At 37.1% G+C, this 19,612-nt stretch overlaps 1 protein-coding gene across 1 annotated transcript in view; it reads left to right on the plus strand.

Moving 5' to 3' along the window:
- atp2b2 (ATPase plasma membrane Ca2+ transporting 2) overlaps window positions 1-19,612 on the plus strand; it is a 156,202-nt gene that overhangs the window by 95,141 nt on the left and 41,449 nt on the right. Inside the window, exons 5-12 of the mRNA XM_055160704.1 lie at window positions 412-537; window positions 2,456-2,581; window positions 3,283-3,315; window positions 4,767-4,859; window positions 9,865-9,906; window positions 12,168-12,329; window positions 15,427-15,641; window positions 17,250-17,492. Of these exons, the coding sequence (XP_055016679.1) occupies window positions 412-537; window positions 2,456-2,581; window positions 3,283-3,315; window positions 4,767-4,859; window positions 9,865-9,906; window positions 12,168-12,329; window positions 15,427-15,641; window positions 17,250-17,492 (1,040 nt within the window). The remainder of the gene's footprint in view (window positions 1-411; window positions 538-2,455; window positions 2,582-3,282; window positions 3,316-4,766; window positions 4,860-9,864; window positions 9,907-12,167; window positions 12,330-15,426; window positions 15,642-17,249; window positions 17,493-19,612) is intronic.

Consider the following 19,612-nt stretch of genomic DNA (forward strand, 5'->3'; position numbering starts at 1 on the left):
ATTAAATTATAGTTCATCACTGAAAAGCTTTGTGATAAGTTTGGTTACAAAAAGGCATTCATTGACTTGTGCGTGTTCTTCCAAAACTAATTTCCATGGTTCACCAACCCAAAATAAGCCTCCATCTCATTTCCAGAAGAGGATTAAAGTTATTAAGTCCACCTCAAGCAATTAAACATATTAAAGGTACAATATGTTAATGATAAAATTTAATTAACCAGACAGACCTATATACCGACCCACTCACACAAGTCTCCCGGGACCTCACTGTTGCATATATTTCTACAGTATACAGGCGAGGTGTGAAGTCTCGCAGTAGTCTTACAAACTTGTTTTGGTTGGCTTATGGGCACTTCTTGGATAGCTTGTTTGAAAATATTTACTGTTAATGAAATCTGTTATGTCTTTTAGGTGACCTGCTTCCCACCGATGGGATTTTAATTCAGGGCAACGACCTAAAGATTGATGAGTCGTCACTAACCGGAGAGTCGGACCACGTCAAAAAATCTGCTGACAAGGACCCCATGCTCCTGTCTGGTACGTGACTGGAGTTGCAACAGTTTAGTTCACCTTCTCGTAGTTCTGCTGAGTACATGGAATTGAAAACAAACTAAAGAAAAGACGATCCTTTCTGTATGTGGGTTGATAATGTATGAAATAGGCCCACAAGATTCATTACAATTGAATTTAAATCTAGGGCAACAACATATTTTAATCTAATTGAATAGAATAGACTTGTGAATAGGACATTTTATTTTTACTTTACCTAAATAAAGCTAAGGGATACAGCTTGAGACCATTCTGATTATGGATATAGTTTTTCATCAAATACAAAATATTGACATGTTTTTGGTGTTATTGCATAGTAATGAAAACATCTTCTCTCAGTACATTTTGTTTGTGTACAGTCTAGATAATGATTTGCAAAAGCTACAATTGCGTACATGTGTATAATAAGTGTATATTTTCTGCAAAACAACAACAACAATATTTGTCCTCCTTAATATGTATCAAACTGGTTAAGACAGTAGTTTAGACATCTCAAAACAGCTTCTGAAATGCAATTCTTGTATTTGTTAATCAATTTTTTTTTTCTTCAAATGTTTAAAATGTGCTCTTTGAACTTTTACTGTTTGTAAAAAATGTAAAAGATAAAGGATTCTTTACTATAGCGCTTGCCTTCTCTCCAAAGTGCACATGTATCTTTGGATGTAGATCGCCCACTGCCAGTTCACAGAGTACAGTATGCACACAGCAGTGGGCTGTGTTCTTGATGGCTTGTCCCATTTCATACATCACTGTTAACACATGTAAATGAGCAAAGCATTTGGGCTGTCAGTCACAACGCCTTATAAAGTGAGATTTGAGCTTTACTTTACTTATGTAGGGGAAAATCTATTGTACACGTGTAAGCTGTGGGTTTAGTGCACGGTGGAAGTTTGTTAATTAAATTTGGATGCAGGAAGTGCCTTAGACGTAATTATGTAATCAAGACTGATCCTGTTTTAGCTTGTGTTCACTGTAGACGTGGCTAATATTTTGTACTTCTCACAATACAGTATTTTAGTAGTCAATTTTTAACACCTTTAAAAAAAAAAAAAAAACATTGGTTGGATATATCAGACTAACTATTAAAGTACCAAGCTTAGTACAATGTAGTACTACAGTTTTTTTCATTTTGATACCAAGTTTTTATGACGGTTAGATTCTGAGACAACACTACAGACAGTTACAAGACAGTCCTGACTCAAATGGTACGAACCACCAGGAAATTTCCTTTTTTAAGTAACTGATAATTGATTAACTGAACAAATAGTTGATTAAGGTATGATTTAGTGTCAACATGATGTTAACATCACTACTTTCTGTTTATCTCTATGTGTTTATCTCTATCTCTATATAATGAATAAATATTTAATGATAACGCAAAGAGCAGCGGGTCCCTGACACTGTTCCTACACAAGTACAATGATTACTTCAGCGGAGGACACTTGTGTGTTTAGAAAATGCTAATTTTGAGGCATAATAAATACTGAAGCAACACCACTGAAGTATTGTACATAGAAAAACAAGAGGGTAGTCTTTATTTGAATTCATTTGAATTTTAATAGGTGGTTTATTTTATTTATGTTTTCTTATTTTAATGAATGTGACTGTTAGTTTTGAGACACAGTGAGCCTATTAAGTACTTACTCAGCCTGAATCATTCTTGATAAACTATTTGTTCAATATGAAATAAGTCTCATTTTATTATAAAAGTTGTATAAGTGGTAAAGTAGTTCAAGATTAGCAGGTACTGAAAATACAGGTGTCATATTGTAAACGGGGAAATGTTAAAGTGCTGTACCCAGCCCTAGTTACATAAGCACACACAGCATAATGAGCAAAGTAAATAAACAATAGCAGGGTAAATAAAACAGCAGTCTGAAGTGTATGAATCCCTTTTGGTCCTCAGGCACTCATGTGATGGAGGGCTCTGGGCGCATGGTGGTCACTGCAGTGGGAGTGAACTCTCAGACTGGAATCATCTTCACACTGCTGGGGGCCGGAGTGGAGGAGGAGGAGAAGAAAGAGAAGAAAGGTACACTAACAAAACACTATATTTGAATGACAAATGACATCAACCAAATGTATCTCTGTAATTATATTTTTTTGTTGTTTAGTTTTGCACTGTTGCTCTGAAGAGGAACAGTTGTCTTGATCTTGTTTAACTATAGGTACCATCTGTAGTCACAATAGGTTATGTTCATGTGCTGAACATGTGAAACAATTCTCAGAGCACATTGAGGTTTCTAGGAATATAATTATTGGCGTGGTTTCTTCCCACAAGATTTAGTATAATGACGTTGCCTGGAATTTTCCATAGTAGGGCATTACACCTATCATGCATTATATGCCAAAAACACTGTAAGCAGACTCGCCTCTCAACAGATCCAACCTGTACCTTGGCCTGGTGGCATCACCTACTTGTCTCCATAGATACAGATAAATTTAATGCCATACTGTGATATTTTCCACGTAATAAAATCTTGATGAAGAGAAGCACTTAGTACACCTTCCATCTTTAGTTACATAGTATATTAAAAAAAATGATTTTCTCTTTGACATTTTAAAGATTTCATTCCAGATTTTGAACATTATACAAACTGCACAACCTCAGTTGCAATTAGCCTCAGTATCATGGAGGTACACATACACTAGTATATCTGCACAGTTGAGTCTGTGTGGGTTCAGTTCTCTGTTGTCATGACTGTCTTACTGTTCCTAATTCGCCTTTTGAAGGTGGGGCTGTGGAGGATGGACACCAGAACACAGGTACAGTATCACTTTTCTCTGACCCTGGGAGTCCTAACTGACCCTTGTGACCTATGACCCCCCCAATAACCCCTTAAGAGCCTTCCATTTATAGTCCCTACACTGCAAGAAGAGTATCTCTCTTAGTTTAAATGATTTCACACAAAAAAAAATGAAAAAGAAGAAATTGCGTATTTGCTTTGGATCAACATAAAAGATAAAAAAAACAAAACATGATGATTTGCCATTTTTTATTTTCTTAGCATCAACAATCAATGCTTTTTTATTTTTATTTTATTTGAAAATTTACCTCTATTGAAGTAGTTTTGATTTTTGTTTTTAGAGTTATCAGACCCATTACGCTGTTTCCAGCTTTTTCTTATTTTATTTCTCCAGTTTCAAGCTAAACTCAGTTTGTCAGTGGAGTTAAAAGAAATAAGAAAAATAAATGTAACACACTTGTACTGATAATTTTACTTGAAAATCTACTAAAGATATTGATACTCGTCATATTCTAATAATACTCTAATATGTCTAATGAGACATAATGTCTAATTTTAGAACTGCTACAACTACTATTAATTGTAACTGGATTCATTTAAACTAATGTGGATATTCATTTTTTGCAGTGTGCCCCACGTTAATCCCTCACTTAAAAAGAGAAGCCTGGTCCACACAGCTCTGCATCTTTTTAAGTGTTAACAGTTCCTTTCTTTTTCTCTGAGCGCTCATCAAACTAACAAGCTTTTATAACAAGCATCAGCATCAGCGCGTGTCCTCTGTGTGTAGACTGTCTTTAAGGAGACAGCTACCATCTCTGAGCACTAATAATGAGAACAATGGGACGAGAGAGACATTAGGTTTAGACACATTTAGACATGATCTGTTCGCATGTGCTGTTTCAAAGGCATATGGTGATGATGAGAAACTTATATTATCAGAAGTACTGCAAAGATGCTAAAGAAAATGACTTGGCTAGTGGTTTAGATTTTTAAAGGTCCTATATTATGTCATATTCACTCATGTGAACCTTTACTCATGTAGGGATGTTAATGTGATGTTTATGTCCTATAGCTCTTTTTCTGCTAAAATATAGTTTTCTATACTATAAAAGTACTGCGCTTTAGACTTTTAAGTTTGCTCTACCCAATAAAAAACATGAATAACATGGTTCAAATATTATTTCAGTATATAAACTGAATAGGTCCATTAGTAAGATCTTTGTTGACATACTGTCCCCACCTCCTCATGTGTTGTGTGTTTAATGTTACATTTTGTGTGTTCCAGTTTTTACTTTATAGAAAAACTAAATAGTGTAACTGCTACTGAACTACTTACAGTTAGTGTTGACTTGGGGATGAATCTTGAATGTCTTATAACCATGTTATTTCTGTTCATTGTTTTGTGTGGCTGTGTGCCTGTTTGGCTGTCTGTGTGTTTTGGTTCATTTTGACCCTTATTGTTACGGCTAGACTGCTCCCACCCCCCTCTCCACCCCATCGCCACTATAGCCACGGATGGGGCTGCGGGCATGACTGCTCCGGGCAGTGCCAGCCTCATTAATGGTAGGTCGATAAGCTTGGATCTCTGACTGTTGTGACTCTACCTTTCCTCTCTGCCGCCCGCTACACCTCCTCTGCTCTCTCTCTTTTTCTGTCTCTGCTCTCTTTCTCTGATCTTTGTCTTTCTCCCACGGTCTCTCATTGTCTCTCTCTTTATGTCTCCCTCTGCTCTCTCTCTGTGTTTGTCTTTCTCTCTTCCTCTGCTCTTCCTCTGTCTCTGCTCTTTCTGTCTCTGTCTACCTCTCTGCTCCCTCTCTTTCTTCTCCCCTCTTTCTTTTTTTCTCTTAGTCTCCCCCTCTCACTGTAACTCTGTTTTCTCTTCCCATCTTTCTCTCTTTGTCTCTCTCTCCCTCTCTCTTCCGTCTTCTCTTTTTGCACTTTCTCTCTGTCTCTTTCTCTATCTCTCTCTCCCTGTCTCTCTTTCTGCTCCCTCTCTTTCTCTATGCCCTCTCTTTCTGTCTCACTAGCAAATACTTTTTCACTTTCAAATGATTTCTTCCACACCCAGGGCCTTTCAACATATTTAATCATATAGAAGCTATAAGAACATAAAACAGTCATTTATACAGTGCATTGTTACTGTAAATGACTTTGGGGACCCATCCACTTAACTCGTTTATCTTGGTTGCCCCGAGTAACAGTTGAAGTGCATTCATTTGTATTTATAGTGCAGAATTATACTATTGGGCCATCTCCTTTAGTTAGTTGTGTCCTCCGAGATCACTTAGTGGTAATGTTCTATTCCATCACAAACTGGACAATGTGGAAAGACCTACTTGTCTCCATGGAGTTGTAATTGCATTAGAATGTTCCATGGTATGACTTTAAACATTTCCATCTAACATTTATTCTATTACAGGTGTTTCTATTGCCAAAAAGTTGCTTCTTTAGTGTATGTAGTGCAATGTACAACCTGCGTGTCTCCCTCTAGATAGGTGGGTTTAATCAACATCTCCATGGAAACATCAGGTGGCGGACTAGACACTAGAAATGTTATGCGGTGCACCTTTACAGTGGCAGGTTAGACTATTAGTTAACATAATTATATTTAACATTTTTACTAGGTTATTTTGGTTTCTAAATTTATAATTTTACTTCCCTTTCTTCCCTACAAAACCAAAACTTGTTTAAATTGCACAATAGTTATAATCAGACTAATAAAAATAAAGAACAAAACATTTTTTTGTCAAATGAAGGTCTAAACTGCCAGTCAAATGCCTTCCTTGCGTGTAAATTGTCCCTGCATTTTGTGTATTTTCGGTGTTGACAGGGTACCCGCGGGGTCTTAAAAGTCTTAAAAAGGTCTTAAATTTCATGTTCCTAAATTAAGGCCTTAAAAAGTCTCAAATTATTTTATTTTTTTTAATAAAGGTCTTAAATTTCATTAGCCTATTTTTTTATATACTCAACTGAGGGAAATAAAAGTGAATCATGTAACGTGAATGAACGTTGAATTTGGAGTTTGCGCAAAAAATACTTTGGTTTCTGGCACCGGTGGCAATGAGTAAACAATCAGTAGAGTGGAGGAAGATGTTGGATGGATCATGGGGAAGTGTACGTTTAATCCACAGTGACTCTTAGATTCTAGATGTAATACCATAGTTGGTGGGTCATTATTAGAATTGGATCTGGTGTTTTTCGCCCACATATTGGGTCCGATGTTGGTCTTAATTTCCATTAAGTGATCTTAAAAAGGTCTTAAAAAAACTTAAATTTGGGGTAGTCAAACCTGGGAATACCCTGGTTGGTGACATAGGTAGAGGTATTCAGTTTTAGAACTCACTGCTACTTCTTGTACTTTTGTCCTTCTCTTCCCAACTTTCTTCCCACAAACTGCCACTGAACTGATATAAAACTATGATGATTATTTGCCCCAAGTACTACTTCACCAAACCATAGTCGTAATTAGAAAAACACTAAAACCTGCCATATACATTTCACTTCCCTTCATTGCGGCACTGGCTGGGTGTTATATCTGGGTCTCCTCGGAGACCGTCTCTAAGCGCTGTTCTCGGGGTGGAGGAGGAGGAGGAGGTCTGATTTGCAGCGTAATAGTCCCCCTGTCCTGCGCTGGAACTGAGCCATTTGTCATCTTCATCTTTATTGCGACTCCAGGGACCCGGGCTAATGTGAAACGCGGAGGTGGAATCGTCCGCATTTCCTGAACATACATGCTAAAGACGGAGCCACAATCGAGTTTGGCCCCTCTGCAGAGACTAGCAACAAAACAAACATTATTACTGTAATTAGAGCACGGAGTCCTTTAATTACCAATACATACAGACACGGAGCAGGTATTTTTAGTGGCCTGTGTGGAAGACATCTGCATAAGACCCAAATATAGACGAATGCAGACGAATCTTCCCCAGGACTTAGTTTGGAGTTTTAGCTGAAGTTACATAACCATGGCATGTGGGAGGCTCTTCCTTCAGGCTCTCTCTCTCTCTTTCTCTCCATTTAGCTATATCTCCTTTCATCCATTCTATTTCTCCCTCCTCCATCTCTCCCTTCTTTCTTTCTTTCTTTCTTTCTCGTTGTCTCTCCATTTACCTATCTTTCCTTTCTTCCTCTATTTCTTCCAACTCCCTCTCTCTTTCTCTGTCTCTCTCTTTCTCTTTTTATCGCTTTCCGTCTCTCTTTCTCACTTCTCTCTCACTCTCCCTCTGTCTCTCACTGCTTACTCTCTGCCCCTCTCTCTTTCTCTACGCATCTCTTGCTCCTCTTTTCTTTCAAACCTCCCTCTCTCCTTCTCTTTGGCTCTCTAGCATTTCTCTCTCCATCTCTTTGTCGCTTTTTCCCTATTTCCCCTTTCAACCTTTCCTTCCTCTCTCTCTTTCTGCCTTGTTTGTCTCTTGATCTCTCTCTCCCTTCCCCTCTCTCTAACTGTCTCACACACACACACTTTTCCTCTCTTTCTCCCTTCTTCTTCTTCTTCTTCTCTTGCCTCTCTCTCCTTCAGTCTCTCTCTCTCTCTCCCTCTCTCCTCCTCTCCTCTCTCTCCCTCTGTCTCTCCGCCGGCTCTGATGGTGCATGTGGCTCTCCTCTTCCAGTGCATGTGTTCTGCTGTTTTGTCTGTGGCGTGTGTGCTCAGTTTGTGTGTAGTGTTTCTGTCTCGATAACTCATTTTCTCCTCTGATGGTACGGTGGCCCTGAAGGTCAAAGTACAGACACAAATCATGACAAAGAGAAGGAACTTTTTGCAAATCGAAAAAACAAGTTCAAGAATGAGAAAACATAACTTGTAAGCTGCGACCTCTATCAGGCAATTATAATGTCATTTAGCATAGCTGTCTTTTGCAATTAACAAAATCAGTCAGTTTATCTGTTATGTTTCTATATTAGCAATTCTAGGTTAGCATTAGTTAATATCAAAGCAAATACTATTTATCCTGGGGTCTACATAAGAGCCACTACCTTACAGACCTCAACAGACCAATATAAATGTAATATTTTATGGTCTAAAGTATAAATTGTAATGAATTCATAGTCTGTTAAGAATGATTCAGGTTTAGTAACTGCTCAATTAATACTCTATACTAACTTTTTGGTTGGGAATCCGTTACCTGCTTGTTTCTATGAATATGTCATTGCTCTGTCTGGAATGTTCCACATTGTGACATTTAACAGCTTCACCTTACATTTATTCATTTACAAGGGGATTTATAGACCAGAAATATAAACCAAAAAAAAGACAGAAAAAACCCCCCCCAGACATTCTGAGTGTGGTTGCCTCTCCACAAATCTGACCTGTAACTTGGGCCCCATCCACACTAGTACGTATTCGAATAGTTGTTGTTGTGGATGCAGTGTTCGTCCAAACTAATCCGACTGAAAACTGCTCCAGAGACGGAACGATCTGGGGCCACCAGCTTCCACGAATTCATCTGGGTACGGATCTGATCCGGCACTGTGTGGAATCCTGAAAATGCTGATACGCTGATGTGGGTCTATACACCGCGAAGTAGCTAATTCACCGTCAAAATGTTAAGAGACTAGCATATATTCATATATACGGTCTATGCGTATGACCTGGAGACATATAATATAATATAACATGAACCGTCTCCAACGCGATAGAAGCACAGAACAGACTCACCATCAGCAGAACACCCCTCTGTCACAGAAAGAACATATATAATCCACTGAGTCGTGTCCTTTAGTCCGACAGAAGCTGAACTGCATCAGCGCACAAGAGTGAACTGTTTTGAGCGCTCAGTTTATGCAAATTAGCCATGCGGCTTTAAGTTTAGTTTCTGTAAAACGTAAACAAATATGCTCAAAGCTGTGTGGATAAGGAAGGACTGCGGACACAGAACATTTGTGGAAGCAGATCATTTCCAATACAGTGATACGGTGTTATGCGGATTCGTTTCAGTGTAAACGGAGTCTTGATCTGGTTATTAAGATAGAATGGTTTAATGCCATACTGTGACACATTCCAGACAAAGCAATAACATCATGAACAAAAGCTTTTGATGGACCCGCCACCAGAAAAGTTACACAATGTTTCTAAGCTTGACTAATTCTTAATCAAATTTGTGTTATTTGTATTATTTATTAACTAGTGAATTTTTGGTTCATGCTTTATTAAGGCTAATTCAGTTGTAGTTGTTATAAAGTTGTATTCCATATAGCAGCAAAGACAACAATGCGTACAAAACTTAACATTTTGTGGTTTCTTTTAATTTTTTCCATATTTTTTTCATTTTATACTTTAATAATTCTTCGGGGCCACCGTAGTGATTTGACTGTATGTAAAATGACTATGACAATCATTTAGACAGGATTCTATCAAAAGCAAAGTTAATCCTCAACCTGCATACACATGAATCACATTACATTTGTATAATGTTGTCAGCAGTCGTGGGTGCACTTTTCTGGCCTTTCTCTGTAACATGATTGAAGTCATTCTCTTGTGGATGTTTTTGTTGTGTCCACGTCTTTGGACCGTTGCTATGTCGGCCTTGGTTATTTTTGTTGGTTATTGTCTTATATGTCTCCATCATAGGTAAAATGCAAGATGGCAATATGGAGAGCAACCAGATCAAAGGTAACACAACTCATCTCAATCTCTCCTCTGTGTTTCCCCTCATTCACACTGTGCACATTCTGGGTCAGATAATATATCACTATACTATGCCAAATTCATATTTAAAGGGACACTATGTAACTTTTTCCATTTCTTCCACCATAGGAATTGTATTGCTTTGCTTGGTAGGTTCCACACCATAGCCTTTAAAGGTCCTATATTGTGAGCTTTAAGTCAGGTTATAACATTACCTCCTCAAAAACATACCTGGAGTTGTGTTTTATTTCATTCACACAACACTTTATCATTGGTTTGTCTCTACATCTTCAAAGCTCAAATGCATGCTTTAATGTAGTGGTATTTTTCAGGTTAACAGTTACCTTTTATTTTTTATTCAACAAAGATTGGCAATTCCAGAGCTGAAATTATCCAAATGATTCTAATGAAGGTGTATGGGGTTTATAAACACAGTGGAGCACTTCCTGTATTAGCACATGACATCACAAGGTGAAACAGAATGTTTCCGGTTTGAGAGAATAACTCACGTGTCAGTGAAACAAAACAACTTGACTTGTAGCCCGGTGGTGTCTCTTGCTTTTCTCTATAGAGATAGATATGTTTAATGTAATACAGGAGTCGGAACCTTCACCAGAAAAGTTTCGTAGAGAAATCTTTAAATAAATCTGTTGAAATAAAAGAGCTATATCCCTCACAATGACCCAGGACGTCCACTCTGTCTCAGTAGTCTAGACAACCCTCACTCTGTCTCTGACGCTTTCATTGTTCTGTTGTTTCTCGTGTTTGTGTCGTCGACCTGTCTGTTTTTCCACTAAACTGTTGAATTGTATTAGAATGATAAAATCTTTAGGGTTTTGAGACACAAATTAATCAGTCATTATAAAGGATTCTATTGTGATTTTGTCAAGTAAAGGTGCATAATGTACATTTCTGGTCTCAAAGACGTTACTGCTTTGTCCAGAATTTATTGTTTTACGTCTTATGGCCAGTATCGGGTCACCTCTCAGATTTGACTGGTGCTGTCATCTGCTTGTCTCCAGAGAGATATTAACTGCTGTGCCATACTATGGAACATTCTATGCAAAGCAATAAGATCTCCATGGGGACAAGCACGTAGCAAAAACAGAAAACATAGTGCACCTTTAAAATTCATGATTATTCATAAACCTTTGCAATTGTGGTTGCAATGCTTACATATCAAAAGTTAAATATTAACATTTATGGGGATCCTTGTCAATGTCATTTAACATAATTTCCTACAGGACCTTTTACTGGGATTAGTCTGAAATTTTTTTTAAGATTAGCCAAACTAGCATTTAGATTTTCTTAACTTTTTCTTACTTTCTGATTATGGAGTAGTATTAGTGGTTACTGATAAAAGTGTTTGTAAATGCAGTAAAAACAGGTGATATACAGTCTTATTTATTAAGTGGAAACAGTGAGATGTTTTCATTGCTGGATTAAAATACTGTATAATATATAGTAATAATTAAGATTTATGGACAAGTGTTCATTTTCTTTTACAGGTTACACCTTCTTCCTATATATTTCATTTGATGCGATTTGAAATGTTTTGGCTGTGCACAGATTATCTGATTTCTTTGTTGAGCTGTACAGTAAGGGTCAGGGCAGTATGTTTTTTTGTTTTTTTTTACGTAATTAACATTATATATTATTTGATTTGACACCACACTTTAATTTGATTATTAGTAACACAGACAATGTAAAGTCAAATTCTACTTAAAGCAAAGGGTTAAGGTGGACTGTGTAACTTTTTATTGTGGTGGAGGATAGAAACGTTTTATGCCACACTGTACAGCTTTGCTTGCTTTTCCTGTTTTGACAATGAAAACCTATTGTAAACTGATCAGCACTGTACTGGTTTAGTGACAATCCCCTTTTTGATGAGAAGATAGTTGTTTTCAGGACTGCACAATATATCACAACACTTTAGATATCGCAAATTGGCTATTGGTTTTCCTTACTAAGCTCTACTTTAGCCCTGTTTACCCGTGGCTTAGTCTCGTAGTAAATTAAGGAACATACATTTTTGTTTTAATTGTACTTGTGTCATAAAGTACTAAATATTGTATCTTTATCTTACATCATGCAGCCCTAGTTGTTTTCTACTTGAAAAATCCAAAACCTCTATAAACAATGCACTTCTTATTGCTTTGTGTGGTTGGAGTTGAGGACCTGTCGATACCTATGTGTGGTGCCTTGTCTTTTCTGTAACACGCCTGTCCCATGTTTTCTCTCCACAGTCAAGAAGCAGGATGGTGCTGCTGCCATGGAGATGCAGCCTCTGAAGAGCGCAGAGGGAGGAGAGGAGGAGAAGGAGAGGAAGAAGGTGTCTGCGCCCAAAAAGGAAAAGTCTGTGCTGCAGGGGAAGCTCACCAAACTGGCCGTGCAAATCGGGAAAGCAGGTACACACTGGACCTTTGCTTAAAGGTTCATTACATAACATTTTCTGATGAAACTAAATTTTCCACAGGATGGCAATAATGTATCTATCTTGATCTTCTTCAAATACTGGAGTTTTTAGTACTCAAAAATACCTTGATCATGCATTCTTACTGTGAGTCGCCTCTCCACACCTATAACTTATGTATAACTTGGCCTAGTTGTGCCACCTGCTTTTCTCCATGGAGAAGTTTATTGCCAAATTCCTGAACATTCAAGGCAAAACTGTCACACTAAACACAAAAGTCACACTTGAATCAAAATGTATTCCATCATTAAAAAAAAAAAAAAAAAAAAGGTAACTTTGCATGAAGAGGTGGTTGGCCTATGACTGACCACAAGGGGCAAGACACTTAACCTAACTTCCTTGTATGAATGACCTTCTTCCGGGTGTTTAGTATTAAACTATAGCATATGTAGTGTTATATTTTCTTTATTTTAAGTCATGATATTGATTTAAAGTGTCTTCATAATAGAAATGTTTTTAGGAAGTCAGTAGGCACAGATTGGTTGCCACTTCTGGCAATAGATATAGCTTAGATGTCCATAAATCATTGTCCTGAAAAGTTCTAAATGAGACAGGTTCATATTAATATTGCACAACAAAGTATAAAACAGAAATGTTTGGAAAATAGGGGAATATTCCAAGTGAAGCAATAACATTTCCATGGAGACAAGCACAGAGTGGACCCCCAACCAGTAAAATTACATGCTGCACCTTTGATGTCACTAATTTCTAGGAAGCAGAACAAAAAGCACTCATTACAATTGGATAACATTGCATTTTAAATGAAAGTGGAAACAAAGTAACTGTGGACAGATCTTGGTTTAACTTTTATCAAAAAACAGAGACAAAACAGTGTGTCACAGTCAACTTGACCTATTGCAGATATTAGTGGAAACAAAAGGTCAGAAAGATCATTAATCACCACTGTAGGATAGCAAAGAGGTTATGTCTCAACACATACAGTACGCAGGACTATATTGCTATGAGACATTCAGATTTATAGAACATAGCAAAGAATAAAAAGAGAAATGTTCAAAGGAATTTAATAATCATATCAGTCAATCAAGGAAAATAATCATAACTACATGCTGTGTGTTAAACATAGCGGGTCCATAATTATCCAATGCTATAACAGTTGAAAGCATAGTGTTGTCATGATATCAAAAATATCAAACTCGATTTCAGTACTAAGGAATAGACTTGATACTCATCCTGATATAACAGTGACAGTGAAAAAACAGTCTGTCTTTAGACAATAGAATGCTATTTTTATCATTAAATTGTAGTCTTAAATTACCGGTCTTATTCCTCACTCATCCAGGTATGTCCACTAGTTTTATACCAGTTCTGATACAGCTCAAGATCATTCTGTTGCTCTTCAGGAAAAGTTAGTTTCTGCCGTGTAAATGATTTTTAGTATTGATATTTGCTCAAATGAGTATCTAGTTTCATACTAGTTTTAGAATCGAATCAGTAAATGTTTTTTGGTACCTTTGCCAACCCTATGAGAGCATGTGCAACTTTTCTTTCAAAACTATGGGAGATCATTTGGTTGTGAAATGCGGTACTCTTGAAGCTTGGCCCAGTTATTTGCAGGTCTGTTTACACTTGTAATCAGACCAAAACAACAGTGTAGGGCTCAATCAGCGCTGCATATTGTGTGTGTTTATTTATTTTACCTGCAAACTCCACATGAGCCGTAGCAAACATTATTTAGTAATTTGCCTCCTCTTTGCTCAAAGTTTGGCCTATTTAACACTAACAGGAACAGGCTTCACTCTTTCAGATGTCAACAAATCCAATGTAATTCTAACATTGCTCTATTATCTACTTGTGGGCCAGTAACACCATAGTTTTACAAGTTTATAAATATCTTTACATCACATGTATTTCTTTTTATATCCTTTTAAAAAAAAAATTAATTAGTTGATACTCAATACACTTTTTTACATTATTATCACCTTTTCAAGTGTCTATCCAAGCATTAAGACAGACTTAATTTTAAAAGATTAACAAACTATGGTATTCTCTTTTCACCATTTGCCTCACTGTCAATATTTAGATAATAATTCAACATGTCTGAAATTTTCAATTTTAAAAAATCCCTTAATATTTCCTGATTTCTTCTAACAAATGTTCCACAACATCAGCCATAGTTTGTTACATCAGTGTAATTGCCCCCCCCAGGACACAGTTGTTTTACAGTGAATCTTGCATCAGTCCGTGGGCCTGACTGATTGAATGGGGACAGTGTCATAACAATGTAACACCACAGATGGATTAGCAGCAGCAGATACGGTGTGGACTTAAGGACATTCTTCAGCAAGATTCACCTGAAGACTTTTAATCATTCAAACATGAAATTAATGTTGATACTTGTATGTCATAACATGTAATACACCTTGATGCTGAATAAATGAGCAGTCAGTGCACAGGTCAGTGTAAAGGTCCTATAATCCTTGAATTTATCTCTTGAGAGCTTTAAGCCATGTCAGAATGCTGTTACCTCCTCAAAAACATACCTGGAGTTTTGTTTAGTTTCATTCACACATGTTTGAGTCATCCTTTATTATTAGTCTGTCTCTGCAAAGCTCAAAATGCTCTTTTCCACCTTGTGATGTCATTTAGTGATAGTTTTCAAACAACTACTTTTGTTCAGTAGAGATTGTCAGTTGGCAGGGCTGCAATTATCTAAATGATTCTAGTGAAGATGTTTAAAAACACAGTGCCTGTATTACCACATGTCATCACAAAGTTGAACAGAGTGTTTTCCGCTTCTCAAAATATTGCATTTTTGAAGTACCATAATTTCATCCGCAAACAATGAAAATCCGGTCTTATTCTGTGTAATAAAAACCCACTAAACCTGTATTTTAGGTCTGTACAGACATGTTCTGAAATGTGATTCTTGCATTAGTTTGTCAGTTCATATTTCTGTCTTTTTAACGATTCTCCAAGACAAAGAATGCCAAAAAATTCCAGTTAGATATCTTTCTCAAATCCTTAATTGTTATGCTGTAATGATAATCATTTTGCCTCTAATTTCTCTCCAGGTTTGCTCATGTCGGCCATCACCGTCATCATCCTGGTCCTGTACTTCGCCATCGATAACTTTGTGATGCAGAAGCGTCCTTGGCTCACCGAGTGCACTCCCATCTACATCCAGTACTTTGTCAAATTCTTCATCATTGGAGTCACTGTGCTGGTGGTGGCTGTGCCGGAGGGGCTGCCGTTGGCTGTCACTATCTCCCTGGCCTATTCTGTCAAAGTAAGGAGCAAAACATGTACTCATTTACTGCCTACTACTACTGTATTCAGAGATGGGAAATAACATTACTAAAATAGATTTAGTCTACCAAATAATCTTTCAGTTTTAGTTTAATATTTAGTTGTAATAATGCTCTCGTAGAACTTGGAAATTTATAGCTAAAATGTAAAAAATCTAAAGAAATCTAAAAAATAGGTAATAAAAAAATGAGAAATTAAAACTACGGCCCGGGGGCCGTATGCGGCCCTTTAAACCTTTAAACCGGTAGATGGCGCACTATATATACATTGAGGTGCGGCGTATTATGTTGGCCACAATGCTTTATGAGAAAGTGACAGGAGTCATTTTCAGGCGGCGTATTCGGACCATGAGTGAGGTAGAAGTGTTCAAGACATAAGGCTGCACTGTTTCCATTTTGAGTGGGTTTAAAGCAAAGTCTGAAGTCTTACACACGCTGTGTTACAAATCTTAACACATGGAAAGTCTTACAGGTTTGGTAGTACTGCATGTGTAGCTGTTACACGTGTAACCTGGTGGCTTGAGCTCTGTTTGTCAACAAGACCTAAGAACTCACGCTCGGCTGTGATGTGCAGTGGAGCAGACCTTGTTCACTTTTCATGTATTCACAAACTTACACGTCCAAAAGTTGCAGCGCGTAGTGCAGAATACGTTCCTACATGAGCGCAAATACGAGTTTTAGAGCCCAATGTGGCCCCCGAGCCAAAAAGTTTGCCCACCTCTGGTCTAGCACATTCTTTTGTCTATGTAGATGTCATTATTTTGCCTGGAATGTTCCATAGTATGGCATTAAACATTTCTATCTTGCATTTATTAATGCCCACTGTTTCAATTGCAAAGAATTACCTTGAAAAATATGTTTTTTTTTTTTTTTTACTGTGAGCTGGGCTGCCTCTCTACCACTTGGCCTGTGTCCTCACTTTGTTGTCACCATGGCGATATATAAGATTAATGCCATACTGTGGAACATTTTTTATCATATAGTCTACAAGAGCTGAGTATCGTTAACAAGTTGTCGATACGATACATACCTCGATACGTAGTCCACGATATGATACGCATCTCGATACTGTGAGCTTTCGATTCGATACGATATATTTCAAATCAATTTGATACAGTTCAATGAAAATAAAGGCTAAATCATGGCTGTGATACTAAAAGTCTGTTAAACCACTTCTTGTGCAAAGTTCATATGAAACACAAACATAATCATCAAAACAGTGAAAATGTCAAATGTGTTGCATAAATGAGTTTCCTTCTTCTAAACAAGCAACAAAATTGTAGCGCTGTAACAAAATAATTTTGTAAAATACACCAAAAAATACTCTTGGCGATATATTGATACAGTACCCCACGATATCAGTACTGTATCATCACATTAAATGATACGATATATCGCTATTTCAGTATTTTTGCACAGCCCTATTGTCAACATGCTTTTTTATGACTTAGATTTATAGGTTGTAAAAGTATTGTGTAAATGTAAATGAGTAAGTTTAGCCCGTCGCTTCTATCATCTGACTACAACTGTTATGTAAAATATGTGTAGTATAAAATATGGCCTGACCTTGTATAATCTGGCATCAACAGAAAATGATGAAGGACAATAACCTTGTGCGTCACCTGGATGCCTGTGAGACCATGGGGAACGCCACAGCCATTTGCTCCGACAAGACGGGAACTCTAACCACAAACCGCATGACCGCAGTGCAGGTGTACGTGGGAGACATGCACTACAAAGAGATCCCAGACCCTGGAGTCCTGCCCCCCAAGTCTCTGGAGCTACTGGTCAACGCAATCTCCATCAACAGCGCCTACACCACCAAGATACTGGTAAGACTATGTTCTAGTCACACTTTACATATATGTATGTTTTTGGGTTTTTTTAGCAATGTGCAGTCTGTCTTTTATATATTATCAGGTACTACTTACATTCAGTCCAAAAAAATCCAAATCAACAACAAAAACCTTGGTAACAGTTAAAAAGAAGTGACACTATAAGTTATTTTTAAGAAAATAATAAGGTGTGTAAGCATTATGTAGATGCTTATAGTGGTATATTGTAAATAGTACCACTAGCTCAGGCCTTTAAAAAGTAACCTAATTTTTTATTCCACAACAAGAGTACCATGGTGTCACTTTATAATAACTACACTGTAATTAGCCATTAAACATGAACAAATGATGATTTAAGCTTAGTAAGTACTTCATTAAGGGGATACGGTGAAGAGTTAGGGTTAGAGTATTAGTTATGCTTGTTCATGTTTTATTAAGGCTAATTAAAGTGCAGTTATTATAAAGTGTTACTGAACATTATTGGTTTTAAAATTGATAGTGACATCATTCTTCATAAATATATTTGACTACAATAGATTCTTCTTTCTTTCTCTGCGACCACTCCCTTCGTTATAGTGAAGGGAAGGTATGGAATGCACTCAGACTTATATAATGGATAACTGGTTTATAAGGAAATTACACAAAGTGGTTTGAGTTAAGATTCAAAGAAGCCTTATTTTAAAGCACAAACAAATCTACATTTTTACTGTTTTGGCAGGAGATTCTGAGCTTAATGTAGGGCTGGGCCATAGCATATTGCTCATGGTATATTGCTGCTGGCATTAACAGTGAAAAGAAATTCTAATATTATGATGCAATTTGAAGGCACACTGCAACTACAGATAAAGCAGCGAACCCCGTAGAAACTCACATGAATAATTATCTTATTTCAGATTTGACCAGACCTTTTAACTTATAATGATAACTTTAAAAACTAGTGATGACCAATACCAGAGATTTTTACTGTGTACTGGGTACTACTATTTCAGTGTATTCCAGGTAGAATCCATGGCAAAGGAGAAAAATCAGTTTGACGACTGGACAAAAGTTTGTTTGGTCGAATACGTTTCGCAGCTCATCCAAGTTGCTTCTTCAGTTCTGAACTGAATTTGACAAACTGAGTTTTCTCCTTTGCCGTACTACTACAAGTATTGTAGTATAATAATAACAATATTGATATAATATTGATCCGAAACCAGTGCATTTTGCATTCACACTAGGACACGACCGATATGGATTTTGTTGCGGCCGATATGATGCCGATAAAATGGGAGTTGGAGTTGCTGATATAATCGCCGATGCATTTAATGACATAAAAATTCACTGTAAATCTTGAATTTTTTAAAAAAACTTAGGTTTGGCTCTAGTGGATTTTAAATTGGGTTTATTTAGGCAACATTTATTGTTATTCTGACTCTTTACGTCATATTTACAGACAGTAGGTCTTCCTAATGGCATTTTTGCATCACATTGTAGCTAGCTAGTAAAGAAAGTAAACTACCACTATTAGCCTTTAGCCATAAATGCGTGCGTGCCGTGGTAATTAATTATATGCGTAATTGAGGATTATTCACACCTCTATTCACAGCTCATTTACATATAAATGCAGGTCCAGTAACATATATATGGCCAATAAAGTCACTTTACAATAGGCCAATAGAAGAGAAAACAGCCTGTTTATGTGTGGGAGCTACAGCAGCTAATAGCTAACAATGAGAAATAACCAAAACCAGCTTCAAAACACTCACACAGGCTCCTCTCAGATCACAAGTCTGCATTAATAAATGTCCTTTTAATCCTGACTCAAACCGATTGTCCGTAAAAAGAATATAATCTTAGTGTTACACATGGATCTATGTATGTGGGTGTAAACAAGAACACGTGAGTGACATGATTGTGGGTGTGTGTTCTGGGACAGTACGGCCACAGACACAGACAAATGACTCCACAGATAAATACTGATGCGGAGCCACATATTAGGACAATTATCTTTCTGTATATTGGATTAAATGAACATAATGTAGAGATTCTAAGCTTGAAATATCACCTGAAATATCGGCTCATATCGGCAAAATCTGACATGTTTCCAAGTGGCCATATATCGGTCAGGCCCTAAT

This window comes from Boleophthalmus pectinirostris, unplaced genomic scaffold, assembly GCF_026225935.1.
Source record: "Boleophthalmus pectinirostris isolate CB_2022bp ecotype Guang Dong unplaced genomic scaffold, ASM2622593v1 HiC_scaffold_3, whole genome shotgun sequence".
Lineage (NCBI taxonomy): Eukaryota > Metazoa > Chordata > Actinopteri > Gobiiformes > Gobiidae > Boleophthalmus > Boleophthalmus pectinirostris.